Raw genomic sequence first — 14916 nt, 5'->3', positions numbered from 1 at the left:
ATGTGGTGTTCTCTGCCTCAATTTTCCTTCTCTCTGTCTTCATCTGGCTTAACTCCTATTTGTCCTGAGTACTATGCTTAGGGAGCCTTCTGTGTTCTCTCAGACTCAGACCTAACTTGTAAGGTTAGGTAACTCTGTGCTTCCACAACAAATTTTGCCTACTTGTATTCCAGTGCTCTGCCTCTCACTCCCATGCCAATGAGGTTGTTTTTACCAAGGTAACCCAGGATGTCCTTAATTATAAACCTTGGAAATACTTTCAATCCTTTTCTTCCTTGACCTAGAAGCAGCATATAACACTGTTGGCTCTCCTGTCTTAAAGTACTCTTATTTTGCTTTCCATGATACCATACTCCTGATTTTTCCCCTACCTTTCTGGCTTCATCTTAATCTCCATTGTCTGTTTCATTCTTCTAATCTTTCTATTTTACAACCCAGTCTACAACATTGCAGACAGAGTGATCTTTCTAGAATGCGATAGGTCTTGTCACCAACACCCCTTTCTGCTTTCCTGCTTAAAGCCCTTCATCTGTTTTCCTTGCATTTAAATCCAACAGCCTTGGATTTTAACCCAAACTCCTAAACATGGGTTATAAGGTCCTTTAAGATTAGTCTTGTACCTCTTCTCCAACCTCATTATTATATTCTCAACTTTTTTTTCTGTATTATAACCAAAAAGTTTGGGCCCTCTGTCTGGAACATTCTCTTCAGGAAGGCTTAACTTAGACCCCTACTGGATTAGGAGCCACTGCATGAACTTCCATAGTATTCTGTGCTTCCCCTATTTATAAGTTGGATGCCTACATTATAATTGCTTGTATGCTCCTTGACTGCCATCACTGTATTCCCAGCATATGACACACAGTAGATGCTCAGTAAATTATGCTAACTTCAGACACATTAGACACATAGACCATGCTCTTTCTGCTATACTTTACTATGTGGCTTCATACCGCCAAGCCTGAAATTACCTTACAGCTTGATTGGAGTTGGGTGTCCTTTAAATTTTCTCATCACTTTTTGATATCTGTCATGTCTCCAGATGCCCAGATTCATCAATTATGTTATAATTTTTATAATTTCACTCTTGGAAAATAACTCTGTGGTAATTACCCAATGTCTCTAAATACTTAACTCTAATTACCACCTCAAGACTATTGTGAGAATTCAAAGAAAGGGCACTTGTAAACACACTCAGCCTAGCGGCTGACATTTATTAAGTGATTCCCTTATCTTTTTTACACAAGTCCCTTGTTACCACGCACATCCAGTGTTTTTTTAATAAGATGCCTTACAGCAATTTGGAGTTTGAAAAGTATTTTTCAATTTCCAAGACATTGTTTCTTATCCTTGCAACAGTTCTGCCAGATGTGTAACATTATTATGCTCATTTTAAAGATACGAAACCTGAGGTCCAAAAAGTTCAATCAGTTCGCCTTTGGTCACAGTGAATCACTGTCACACGAGGGATTATTTTAACACAAATCTCAGTAACATTCCCCCCACCCCCTGCCCCAGCACCCACTCTTCATTCTGTTATCAACACTTTTTCAGGGAGAACAGTAGTAACGGCAAGATTGGGAATGAGATTCAGGGACCACTAGCCTGAAGATAGAATAGTGTTCTAGTCGCGGGTACTCAGTCGTGTCTGACTCTTTCGCAGGCCCTCAAAATGATGCCATTTCACCACTGTCTCTAGAAACAACGTTTCCCATCTGGCTGGAACTTAGAGGAGCTAAAGCAGGTTTCTAATAATTAAGAGTTTGGTTGCCCTTGGCCTAATCAAGGAAGGGAAAATTTTTCCACAGCCAACATTTGCAGTCAACCACTTAGGCCTGAAAAGACAAGAGCTTCCTGGACAGTAGTTCACAATCCTGATTCAAACTGCGGAGAAAAAATAAACACTAACACACAAGTCCACTGTGAAAGATTTTGACTGAATTGGTTTGGAACCAGTATTTTTTAGGTGCTCCGTCCGAGGAGATTTGTAGGAGATCAAACATTCAAACCTTAACTCCTCACAACACCTCGCCTAGAGACCAGTCAGGCAGGAGGCAGAAAGGGGGGAAAGTGAGGTAGAAGGAGATAAAATGGAGAAAAAGTGCGGGAGAGTTAGTTGCCAAAAAAATAAAAAATAGCAAGCTCCACTGTGGATTTAGGGAAAGCGTCGCTGAGAAGTTTCTTGAACTGATTTTTAAACAGCAGAGTTCAGTGGGAGCCAACGTTAAAGACGCGCCGCGCCGCGCTGCCTTCTCCCAAGAGGTCGGGTCCTTTAACCCTATTTTTACTGATGAGACGACCTAGGTTCAGAGGCGGTGAAGGGCCTATTCCGACTCACACCGTTGGGTATCCTAATTGAAACTGGAGCCTGGGCCTCAAGCTTTCGGCCTCAAGCCCCAAGGGGCCACTGACGAACAACCCTCAGCCTCTTCTAGTCGCAGGCCGAGGGGGCGGGGCTGAACAGACTCCGCCTCCGGGGGAAAGGGGCTTTATTCCGCCTGGAGAGGAGAAGTCGCCGGGTCCCGCCTCCGGAAGTGGGAGGAGAGAGGGGGCGTCCTCCGCGACGCGCGATGACGCTTCTTAACGTCACTTCCTCGCGCCGCTGTAAACGTCAGTGTTGGGCGCGTTTAGTGGCGGTGCCGTTTGCTCTTAAAAGTTCGGTATTGTCTCTGTTTTGCGAGCCATGGAGAGTGACTTTTACCTGCGTTACTACGTGGGGCACAAAGGCAAATTCGGCCACGAGTTCCTGGAATTTGAGTTCCGGCCCGACGGTGAGAGAAGCCTCCCGGCTCCCCGGGAACGAGGACTAGGCCTGGGGGGCGGGCGAGTGGGGAGGCCGGAGATCCGTAATGTACGAAGAACTAGAGGAAGGGACCTAGGGCTGTGAGGCGCCGATTTGGAAGGAACGATCCTTGTCCTCCCCACTGATTCTTTCAGTCCGTGTGCCGGGGCTTCTGTTTAGTGACGATTTTGACCATATTGCTTTATTCAACAAACCTTTCTTGAGCGCCTATCTGTGCCAGTCTCACTTCCACAACCTGGGATGTAGGAGTGAACGATAAACAGGCTTCCCCTCTCGTGGAGCTTGTATTCTTTTGCTGGGAGATCGTAAACAAAAAATATCCCAGATAGTGTTGAGTGATCAGAAAATAAAATGATGGAACAATTGCTGATGGGCCGCTTTTAGGGAGGATAGCCCCATTGGAGAACTCGCTGAAGAGCCGATGTTTGAGCTGAGCTCTGATTGACAAAGAAGGAGCTAGCGCGGGAAAAGAACATTCTAGGCAGAGATGAGCTAGGCATGTTTCAGGTGGCCATTGTGGCTGAAGAGTAGTGAACTCTGGGGAGAATAGTAGGAGATGATGTCAATGAGGTAGGCAGGGGCCACACCATATAGTCTTGGTGAGTTTGGATTTTTTTTTCTAAGTGCAGCAGGAAGCAGTTGGAAAGTTTTAAGCAGAGGTGTAATCTATTCTTGAGAAAGTATTGTAATTATTAGGTGCAGAATGGGCAAGAATGAAAACTACTTAACAGGAGATGGTTACAATTGTTAAGAGAAAAAGGATGTTGGTTAGAACTAGAGGGATAGTAAAAGTAGAGAAGGATTTAGGATACAGTTGGAGGCAGAACCAATAGGACTTTGCCAGTTAATAGGATTTGGTGAGGAACCAATATGGTGAAGGAAAAGGAGTGAAAGATGACAGAAAGCTTCCACTAAATGGAGATACAAAGATGAACTTCTTGTAGTTTAGTTGCTAAGTTGTGTCCGACTCTTCGGGACCCCTTGCATGAACTGACAAGCGCAAATTGTGGAGAAAGTTTTGTTAACAATGATAAGACAGTGTATAACGTGTTGTAGAAAGAAACAGAAAAGACTTTGGGAGTGGAAAGAAGGCCCCTAACCTAGCCTTCGAGTCAAAGAAGGCTTCCTGCATAAGGTGACCTGGATGGAGAGTATGAGTCTTTAGTAATGTGTAGGAGTTGGTTAGAGAGATGGGTTAAGAACTCATTTTGGACAGCATTAACAGCAAAGAGGCTGAAAATCCAAAAGGTGCATGGGATGTTTCAGGCAGAAACCAAAACAGTTAGTTGACCCTGGAACAACACAGGTTCGAATGACACACGTCCATTTATACACAGATTTTTTTTTAGTAATACTAATAAATACTGTGGTACTACCTGATCCACAGTTGGTTGAATTGAGGATGAGGAACTGTAGATACTGAGAAACCACAGATGCAGAAGGCTGGCTGACTCAAGTTATACTCAGATTTTTGACTGTAGAGGGTGGGTGTCCCTAACCCCTACGTCATTTAAGGGTGAACTGTATTTTGATTAACTTCAGCTCTATGTGAGAGTCTGTTGTAAGAGTGAGGCTGAAAATGGGCTCAGCTTAGCAGGAAGCCACATTGAGGATTTTGGACTTTATCAAGAAGGTAGTGGGAAGCCGTTGTCAGTATTAAAATGTCAATACTAGAGTGACCCGGTTGGATCCATCTGTTTCTGTTTCACTCTGTCCACTCTATGGAGAATGAACTGAATGGAGAGAGACTTGAGGCAGATACACAGTGCAGTAAGGCATCGGTTATTTTGACTCTTTCTAGTGTGCCTTCTACAGGGAAAAAATTATCTCCTCTGTTTCCTTTCATCTTCTTCATATTCACTATATATACCCAAATCAGCCTGTTTGATGAACAGTGTCACAGAGGGCCTTGTATACCAAAAATGCTCAATAATAAAACCACAGCTTTTCTATCATGTTTAGAAAAGGAATAGATCAGTGTTTCACAGTCATATGTTAATATATGTAAAAATCATTTTATAGTTTTCAGAAACTTTCACAATTCTTTTGAGCCTCTGGGGGCTCTGTGTGCAGGTAGGTTATCAATCACTCTTATTTTCTGCTGAGATATGATTTGCCAGTCACAAAAGAGTGTGTTCTTTTATCACACCTGAACTGCCTTTTGCAAGAATTGTAAATCATTGTCAGCTGTATTTTTCCCTAGAAGGTTACTTAATAGTGTTCACTGGGAAGAAAAATACATAACTTAAAGTTTGAGAATTGTTTTATTCAGTGGAAACAATGGGGACTTAAGCCTGGGAGTTAGGCTGTCAGGTAGCTTTGAGGGACTGTTCTGAAGAGGTGAGGGATGAGCCAGGATATATAGGAGGTTTTAGAGGGGGAAAAAAAAAACAAAAAACAGGTAGAACATCTAAAGGTTGCTGTTAATCAAATACCAGGCATCTAAAGTTAATGATGAGATGGTAAAGCATCTGTCTGCGATGTGGGAGACCTGGCTTCGATCCCTGGGTCTGGAAGATCCCCTGGAGAAGGAAATGACAACCCACTCCAGTACTCTTGCCTAGAAAATCCCATGGATGGAGGAGCCTGGCAGGCCACAGTCCCTGGGGTTGCAAAGAGTCGGACACGATTGAGCAGCTTCATTCAAAGTTAATGAAGTTAGCATTTTTCTTTGTATGGGAAAATGCTAGGCTCATTGAAATCATTCCTTTGATATGCACCTTAACTGTCCAGGGCCAGTATTCGTTTTCAACATCCTGAATCCCCTCAGAGTGCACCCATAGGGAGGGGGCTGGAGGTGGTGTGGCTGCAGTGGCTGATGGCTTAAGGGCTGCAACATCCTTTGTTTACTGATAAAGCAGGTGACATTTTTTGGTCCACCAAAGCCTAAAGTGAAAAACTGAAAAGACTAGTATTGTTAAACACCAGAGGTGTAAATACTAAAACTATTAGACACTTTGAAGGGAAAGTTAGGATACATTTTAAGCAATAGCTGATGGTCTTGGTAGGCTAATGACGCTTTCTTTATGTTTTTATTTTATATTGAATTTGTTTTTTGTCCCTCACAGGGAAATTGAGATATGCCAACAACAGCAATTACAAAAATGATGTCATGATCAGAAAAGAGGTAATGAATCTTCTGAGGGCCTTTCATTCACTACCATTTAGCCTTGTGTCCTGGTTTTATTCTTTTCTGGGAGTAATATTGAAAGAAAAAGAATAGGAAAGTATCAATGTGTCTGTAGATGGCTTCTAAAGTTTTTCTCAAATCTTTTAGTTTATTTTTTCTTTAATAGTGATGAGTCAATAACTAGTAATCATTTGAAGTCTTGCAGATCTTGGTTTTGAACCTTGAGTCTTTTACCAACATGTGACCATGGGAAAATTTCCTGATTGAGCTTGATAAGTCTCAGTTGCTTCATCTGAAAAATCAAAACATGCCCGCCACTAACTTAGTGTTTGATATATTCCTTGGTGGTGGTTGTTCAGTTGCTAAGTCATATCTGACTTTGAAACCCCATTGACTGCCCTACACCAGGCTTCCCTGTCCTTCAGTATCTCCCAGAGTTTGCTCAAACTCATGTCCATTTAGTTGGTGATGCCCTCTAACTCTCTCATCCTCTGCTGCCCACTTCTCCTCCTTCCCTCAATCTTTCCCAGCATCAGAATCTTTTCCAATGGGTTGGCTCTTTGCATCAGGTGGCCAAAGTATTGGAACTTCAGCTTCAGGATCAGTCCTGCCAGTGAATATTCAGGACTGATTTCCTTTATGATTGACTGGTTTGATCTCCTTGCTATCCAAGGGACTCAAGTTTCCAGCACCCAGTTCAAAAGCATCAATTTTTTGGAGCTCAGCCTTCTTTATAGTTCAGCTCTCTCATCCGTATATAATTACTGAAAAAAAACATAGCTTTGTTTATATGTACCTTTGTCAGCAAAGTGATGTCTCTACTTTTTAATATGCTGTCTAGGCGGGAGGAGAAGGGGACGATGGATGGCATCACTGACTCTATGGACATGAGTTTGGGTAGACTCCCGGAGTTAGTGATGGACAGGGAGGCCTGGCGTGCTGTGATTCATGGGGTCGCAGAGAGTCGGACACTACTGAGCGACTGAACTGAACTAGATTTGTCATAGCTTTTCTTCCAGGGAGCAAGTGTCTTTTAACTTCATGGCTGCAGTGACTGTCTGTAGTGATTTTGGTGTCCAAAAAAAAAAAATCTGTCACTGTTTCCATTTTCTTCCCCATCTGTTTGCCATGAAGTGAGGGGACCTGATGCCATGATCTTCGTTTTTTGAATGTTGAGTTTTAAGCCAGATTTTTCACTCTCCTCTTTCACCTTCATCAAGAGGCTCTTTAGTTCCTCTTCATTTTCTGCCATTAGGGTGGTATCATCTGCATTCCCTGGTACCTAGCACTCAATAGAGCTCTTTTAATTTGCATTTGAGTAGGCAGAAGGGAGTGTGGGAAAGCACTTAACATCACTGAATGCATGTTAGAGTCTAGTCATGACACTAGGTACTACATCGGTAGTTCTATTTTAACCCCTATTGTAAGCCTCTGTGATAGGTGGTGTTACATATCCTTTACAGATAAGACATTGAAGACCTGTATATTAATTATGGGGCTTGTTCAGAGTTATCCTTCCTAGTAAGAGACTGAGCAGGAATTTAGACCTCTGCCTGCCTTTGTGAAGTCCGTGTATGGTGTGATTTCTGCCACAACATTGAACTTCATTAAAGCCATTCTTTGCTTTTAACTGTTTTGTCACATCTGAAAATGTCTTAATAGTATATTTTCATACTGTAATATTTAATTAGCGGTCGGTATTATGCTTACACATACATGTCAGCCTCCTCACTTTTTTTTTAAATGTTTCAGTTCAGTTCAGTCGCTCAGTCATGTCCGACTCTCCGTGACCCCATGAATCACAGCACGCCAGGCCTCCCTGTCCATCACCAACTCCCGGAGTTCACTCAAACTCATGTCCACAGAGTCAGTGATGCCATCCAGACATCTCATTCTCTGTCGTCCCCTTCTCCTCCCGCCCCCAACCTTTCCCAGCATCAGAGTCTTTTCCAGTGAGTCAACTCGTCGCATGAGGTGGCCAAAGTATTGCAGTTTCAGCTTTAGCATCATTCCTTCCAATGAACACCCAGGATTGATCTCCTTTAGAATGGACTGGTTGGATCTCCTTGCAGTACAAGGGACTCTCAAGAGTCTTCTCCAGCACCACAGTTCAAAAGCATCAATTCTTCGGCGATCAGCTTTCTTCACAGTCCAACTCTCACATCCATACATGACCACGGGAAAAACCATAGCCTTGACTAGACGGACTTTTGTTGGCAAAATAACGTCTCTGCTTTTTAATATACTATCAAGGTTGGTCATAACTTTCCTTCCAAGGAGTAAGCATCTTTTAATTTCATGGCTGCAGTCAGCATCTGCAGTGATTTTGGAGCCCAAAAAAATAAAGTCTGACACTGTTTCCACTGTTTTTCCATCTATTTCCCATGAAGTGATGGGACCAGATGCCATGATCTTTGTTTTCTGAATGTTGAGCTTCAAGCCAACCTTTTCACTCTCCTCTTTCACTTTCATCAAGAGGCTTTTGAGTTCCTCTTCACTTTCTGCCATAAGGGTAGTGTCATCTGCATATCTGAGGTTATTGATATTTCTCCCGGCAATCTTGATTCCAGCTTGTGCTTCTTCCAGCCCAGCGTTCCTCATGATGTACTCTGCATATAAGTTAAATAAGCAAGGTGACAATAAACAGCCTTGACACACTCCTTTTCCTATTTGGAACCAGTCTGTTGTTCCATGTCCACTTCTAACTGTTGCTTCCTGACCTGCATACAGGTTTCTCAAGAGGCAGGTCAGGTGGTCTGGGATTCCCATCTCTTTCAGAATGTTCCACAGTTTATTGTGATCCACACAGTCAAAGACTTTGGCATAGTCAATGAAGCAGAAATAGATGTTTTTGTGGAACTCTCTTGCTTTCTCCATGATCCAGCGGATGTTGGCAATTTGATCTCTGGTGCCTCTGCCTTTTCTAAAACCTGCTTGAACATCTGGGAGTTGACGGTTCACATATTGCTGAAGCCTGGCTTGGAGAATTTTGAGCATGACTTTACTAGCGTGTGAGATGAGTGCAATTGTGCGGTAGTTTGAGCATTCTTTGGCATTGCCTTTCTTTGGGATTGGAATGAAGACTGACCTCTTCTAGTCTTATGGCCACTGCTGAGTTTTCCAAATCTGCTGGCATATTGAGTGCAGCACTTTCACAGCATCATCTTTCAAGACTTGAAATAGCTCAACTGGAATTCTATCACCTCCACTAGCTTTGTTCGTAGTGATGCTTTCTAAGGCCCACTTGACTTCACATTCCAAGATGTCTGGCTCTAGGTCAGTGATCACGTTATCGTGACTATCTTGGTGGTGAAGATCTTTTTTGTACAGTTCTGTGTATTCTTGCCACCTCTTCTTAATATCTTCTGCTTCTGTTAGGTCCATACCATTTCTGTCCTTTATCGAGCCCATCTTTGCATGAAATGTTCCCTTGGAATCTCTAATTTTCTTGAAGAGGTCTCTTGTTTTTCCTATTCTGTTGTTTTGCTCTATTTCCTTGCATTGATCACTGAGGAAGGCTTTCTTATTTCTCCTTGCTATTCTTTGGAACTCTGCATTCAGATGCTTATATCTTTGCTTTTCTCCTTTGCTTTTCGCTTCTCTTCTTTTCACAGCTATTTGTAAGGCCTCCTCAGACAGCCATTTTGCTTTTTTGCATTTCTTTTCCATGGGGATGGTCTTGGTCCCTGTCTCCTGTACAGTGTCACAAACCTCTGTCCAGAGTTCATCAGGCACTCTATCAAATCTAGACCCTTAAATCTATTTCTCACTTCCACTGTATAATCATAAGGGATTTGATTTAGGTCATATCTGAATGGTCTAGTGGTTTTCCCTACTTTCTTCAATTTAAGTCTAAATTTGGCAATAAGGAGTTCATGATCGGAGCCACAGTCAGCTCCTGGTCTTGTTTTTGCTAACTGTATACAGCTTCTCCATCTTTGGCTGCAAAGAATATAATCAATCTGATTTCGGTGTTGACCATCTGGTGATGTCCATGTGTAGAGTCTTCCCTTGTGTTGTTGGAAGAGGGTGTTTGCTATGACCAGTGCATTCTCTTGGCAAAACTCTTACTAGCCTTTGCCCTGCTTCATTCTGTGCTTAAAGGCCAAATTTGCCTGTTACTCCAGGTGTTTCTTGACCTACTTTTGCGTTCCAGTCTCCTATAATGAAAAGGACATCTTTTTTGGGTGTTAGTTCTAAAAGGTCTTGTAGGTCTTCATAGAACCGTTCAACTTCAGCTTCTTCAGCGTTACTGGTTGGGGCATAGGCCTGGATTACTGTAATACTGAATGGTTTGCCTTGGAAACGAACAGAAATCATTCTGTCATTTTTAAGATTGCATCCAAGTACTGCATTTCGGACTCTTTTGTTGACCATGATGGCTACTCCATTTCTTCTAAGGGATTCCTGCCCACAGTAGTAGATATAATGGTCATCTGAGTTAAATTCACCCATTCCAGTCCATTTTAATTCACTGATTCCTAGAATGTCTATGTTCAGTCTTGCCATCTCCTGTTTGACCACTTCCAATTTGCCTTGATTCATGGACCTAACATTCCAGGTTCCTATGTATAGTATAGTAATACGTAAAATGTAAAAGACATGTGTCTGCTCTTCAGAAGCATGTCACTTAGTTTAAAATAACCTGAGTTACTCACAGATCTTTCTTTGGGGCTCAGGTGTGCAGGTAGGCAAGGAGTAGATCCATATGAACAGGATGTACCAAGAAACAGAAACAACTAGATGTGGGATTGAGGTGTAGTCATTGGACACTTCTGACCCTTCCATCCTCTTAGCATGCTGAAGTCAAGCTGGAATGTCTTCACATTTACAGAGGTGCCAGAAATAAATTTTCATCAGTCTTTTTTTTTTTTTAATCTTTCATCGCTGTCTGAGTCAGAATGCTGCTTAGAGATACAATTTAAATTCTGTTTTTTAACTTGCTTTCAGGCTTATGTACATAAAAGTGTGATGGAGGAACTGAAGAGAATAATTGATGACAGTGAAATTACCAAAGAGGATGATGCATTGTGGCCTCCTCCTGACCGAGTGGGCCGGCAGGTGAGTGTTTCAGCAACTACCCACAGTGCAGAAGTCTTACAAATAAGATAAAGCTTCCTGCTCTGCATATGACACTGAATGTACTCAGTATGTGTGTGTGTTCTGGAGCCCTCTACCGAGCAGGTTACCAGCACCTCGGTCTAAGGCAGCCCGCAGCCCACACGGAGGACCAGGGACAGCAGGTGGAGCTGCTGACCACCTGGAGCCCAGCCCTGAACTTCTTCTGGTCCACCTCCCACTTCTTGAGAGTATTTGCTACCCTTGTTTCTTACTGAGTAACCACTATGGACAAAACATTGTGAAGATAGCAAGATAAATAACACATAGTCATGTCAACAATGTACTGGAAATTCATGCCAGCAACTAAGTCTACCTGTTTAAATTTCTGGCTTAGATATTTTTTCTGAAAACATTGTGGTAATTAAAAAATAAAAGCCAGTCATATTTGACCAAATTAATAGGAAAGATTCTTCTTTCTACTTTAATGCTGCCTGCCAACTTCTAATTGATTTCGTTGTCTCTTCTTTTGTCCTGTACAGCCTATTTTTTCTTTCCTGAAGTGACAGTAATCTTTTAAAATGTAAATTTGTTTATATAGTCCACTGATTTTAAACTCTGGCTTCCCACCGCATTTAAAATAAAATCCAAACTCCCAGCTTACCTTCTACCATCTTCACCATCTCTCACTGGGTTTAAACCTCATTGGTCATATTTCTGTTACTCAGATTCACCTAGGTGCTTCTTAGTTTAGAACCTTTGCATCTGCTACATATTGCCTGGGACATTCTATCTGAGACTGTCTTTATTATTGAGGTCTTCAAATGTCACTTCTTCAGTGATGTCTTAAGAGCCTATCTAATCTAAAATGCCTTTTTTTTTAATCACTTAAATAAGATCTAGTTTTTGTCTTCATAGCATTTATCATTGTCTGAAATTGTCTTGTTTGGTTTTTCTTATGCATGATGATGAATATTCTAAAGCATCTGAAAATAATGAACTTGATCTACATATAAAAACGTTGTTGAAAACAAACAAAAACCAAAATAAATTAACAAACCAACTGGAACCACCTTTGTTGACCAAAAAGATACATGTAGTATGATCATTTATGTAAAATTTTAAAGACATACTATCTAATCTAAAACCATGAGAGGAAAGAATACATTCCAACTTCTGGGCATGCAGGAAGAATAGAGTGGGAGGTGGGTCTAAACTGTAATATTTCTTGAAAAAGAAATCTGACAAATCAACAAAATATTAACATTTCAAGTCTGAATGTTAAGAAGTAGAACTCGGGGCTTTCCCTGTGGTCCAGTGGCTAACACTCCATGCTCCCAATTCAGGGGGCCCGGGGTGTGGTCTCTGCTCAGGGAACTAGATCCCACATGCCTCAACGAAAGATCCTGCATGAAGACCAGCATAGCCAAATTAATTAATTAAATAAATATTTTTTAAAAAGAAAAGTAGAACTCAATTGGTTATAAGTTCCACAAGGGCAGAAATCTTTGGTTTTGCTCATCTGTCCCATAGACCGCCCCCCCCATTCCCTTGCCCATTAGATTTTTTTTTTTTAAGATTGTGGTATTTGTTCTGTTCTTTAGAAATTCAGGCCCAAGGGCATATAACTAGTAAGTGAGAAAGCTGGGATTAAATCAAGGTCTGGAATTCCTTTCCTTGTCCCATGTTGCCCCTAAAAGTTAGATTCTTGGTATTTGTAAAACAGATTTATACACATTACTCCACATTGTTAACAGTGAAAACTCCTGTATGGAACACAATGTAAATTCTTCCAAATGTGGAGCCTCACAGACACAACTAAGATTATAAGCTACTCAAGCATGAAACTAGTATTTATGTCGTACCATTTATCTCTTTGTTTGTAGTACCCAGTGCAGTCTAGGGCTCAGGTTGGTCTTGGTAATGTGGCCATCTGTATTAGAGTTCATGTGATTTGGAAGATGATGAACCCTTCTCCTGTGTGATGAAATACCAATTCAGATTGATATTTCTTTCATTGTTTCTAGGAACTTGAAATTGTCATTGGAGACGAACACATTTCTTTCACAACATCAAAAATTGGTTCCCTTATTGATGTCAATCAATCCAAGTAAGTACACATGATCCTTACACCCAGATATGTCTGTTTTCGAGCACGTTGATATGAAACCCATAATCAAATTGAGACTGTATGGTAAGATAATAATCTGGTACAAATCTAAGAATTGGCCAGCTTTGTCCCCCTCAATAGAGAGACTCCCAGATTATCTTCAAGGGCTTGCTCCGTTTGCTTTTGGTGTTTTAGTCAATCATCATCAGTAAGCGCTTCTCAGCAATACACCCACAGAGTAATGCCATAGGAGCAGCCAAAGTGGGTAAGAATCTGGCCAAAACACAAAAAAACAACTGCTGGAAATAACCTGTGAAATCAGTGAATCTGGATACCTTCCTCAGTGTTGGTTATTCAGATTGCACATCTTAAAGCCTGACTTCAGTGAAACTTGAAATCATTTAGAATATAAATTTAAAAATTCGTTTTTGTCAGGGTAAATTATTGAGACATGAATCTGTATGCCACACAGAATCATTAGAATTTGGCAGCCTCTTTGGCTCTTGTGCTTTGAGGATTTGGGATTATAGTTCACTTTTAGTACATGTTGGGCATAGTTGTCTTCCTATGAACAGTCTCCTTGTTCTTACCCAGTTATGCTGTAGTAAGGTTGAGTGAGTCTCTTGGTTCTGCTTAGTACTACCTCTTAAAAAGGAAGTTTTCCTAATTCTGAAAGTAATACGTACTTACTGTAGAAAATATAGGAAATACAGAAATGTAGAAAGGTGAAAGTCACCCATAAAATTATCAGTTGCTAACCATTAATCTTAAAATATTTCTTTTTCCTGTGGTTAAAAAATACAGTCTTTTAAAGCACAAAAAATGGATTGAGATCAACAGTCTGTTACTTTAATCATGATTTTTTTCTACTTAATATAAGCATTTCCGTCTTAAAAAAAAAAACCTTAACATTTTATTTATTTTTTTGTAAATTTTATTAGAAAACTGAAATTTACAATGTGCCCATATCACTCACTGAGTACATGGCATTTAAAAACAATATTACAGAAAGATAACAAAAATACAAAGTCTTAATACCTACGGGATATGGAAAACTATCCACTGAGGCCTTAAATGTAATAGACTTTACATAAAAAGGAAAAGCAATGCGTATACAAGTATACAGCCAGTTTAAGAAGTTAGCAAGATAAATAGAATAATAAATTACTTCTAAATATTCCATTTTAATGTATATAGACTTTTTCTTCTTTTTGGACATTTGGTTGTTTTCAAAGTTTTAATTCTGTAAATACCTCTTATGAGGAATATCCTGGTACATAAATAATCTGGGTTATTAAATGGTATTTTTTGCTGAGTTTTTTCAGCTTTTTAAACCTTTTTTTTCCTCTTGCATTACAGGGATCCAGAAGGCTTACGAGTATTTTATTATCTTGTCCAGGACCTTAAGTGTTTGGTCTTCAGTCTTATTGGATTACACTTCAAGATTAAGCCAATCTAGATGGAACATTGGTGTGGACACAAGGGGGGTGGGAGTGCTGCTTTTAATTACCATTATCTAGACATTTTTGTGTATATCAGGGCAATATTTTTTTTATAAACTATAAGTGATTGTCTTTAATAAATACATAACAAAATGCAATTTTTTTTATTTTATAAAGACTTGAACATGTGAACTCGTCTCAAATTACTTTTTAACACTAGCTGCTTATGTGAAGTACTGCCAAAAATCTAATCAACTCTGTACATATAATTACCAGTTTATAGGAAGTAAAGGATTAGAGAAACATAAAAAATAACAGTAGAAATCCAATCAATAACCAGAGGAAACTCCAGGGTATGTGATCTGATTTCTTA

The 14916-nt window shown here is 40.5% G+C and overlaps 1 protein-coding gene across 1 annotated transcript; it reads left to right on the top strand.

The window, feature by feature from the left end:
• Window positions 1-2581: 2581 nt before the first annotated feature.
• On the top strand, window positions 2582-14790 carry MAGOH (mago homolog, exon junction complex subunit). The gene is made up of 5 exons (XM_055401336.2): window positions 2582-2771; window positions 5872-5930; window positions 10884-10994; window positions 13019-13101; window positions 14461-14790. Exons 1-5 carry the CDS (start codon window positions 2684-2686, stop codon window positions 14558-14560), a joined length of 441 nt encoding a protein of 146 aa, XP_055257311.1. The 5' UTR covers window positions 2582-2683; the 3' UTR covers window positions 14561-14790.
• Window positions 14791-14916: the final 126 nt, after the last annotated feature.

This window comes from Moschus berezovskii, chromosome 4 (genome assembly GCF_049115385.1).
Source record: "Moschus berezovskii isolate FMDL1 chromosome 4, NW_MosBer_1.0, whole genome shotgun sequence".
Classification (NCBI taxonomy): Eukaryota; Metazoa; Chordata; class Mammalia; order Artiodactyla; family Moschidae; genus Moschus; species Moschus berezovskii.
Note: the sequence above shows the minus strand (reverse complement) of the source record. Positions and strands in the feature narration are given on the sequence as shown.

Coding starts and splice junctions, on each gene's coding strand:
- MAGOH (XM_055401336.2), top strand. CDS start 2,684: ATGGAGAGTGACTTTTACCTGCGTTACTACGTGGGGCACAAAGGCAAA. Junction 2,772..5,871: donor ATTTGAGTTCCGGCCCGACG/GTGAGAGAAGCC, acceptor TGTCCCTCACAG/GGAAATTGAGATATGCCAAC. Junction 13,102..14,460: donor ATTGATGTCAATCAATCCAA/GTAAGTACACAT, acceptor CTTGCATTACAG/GGATCCAGAAGGCTTACGAG.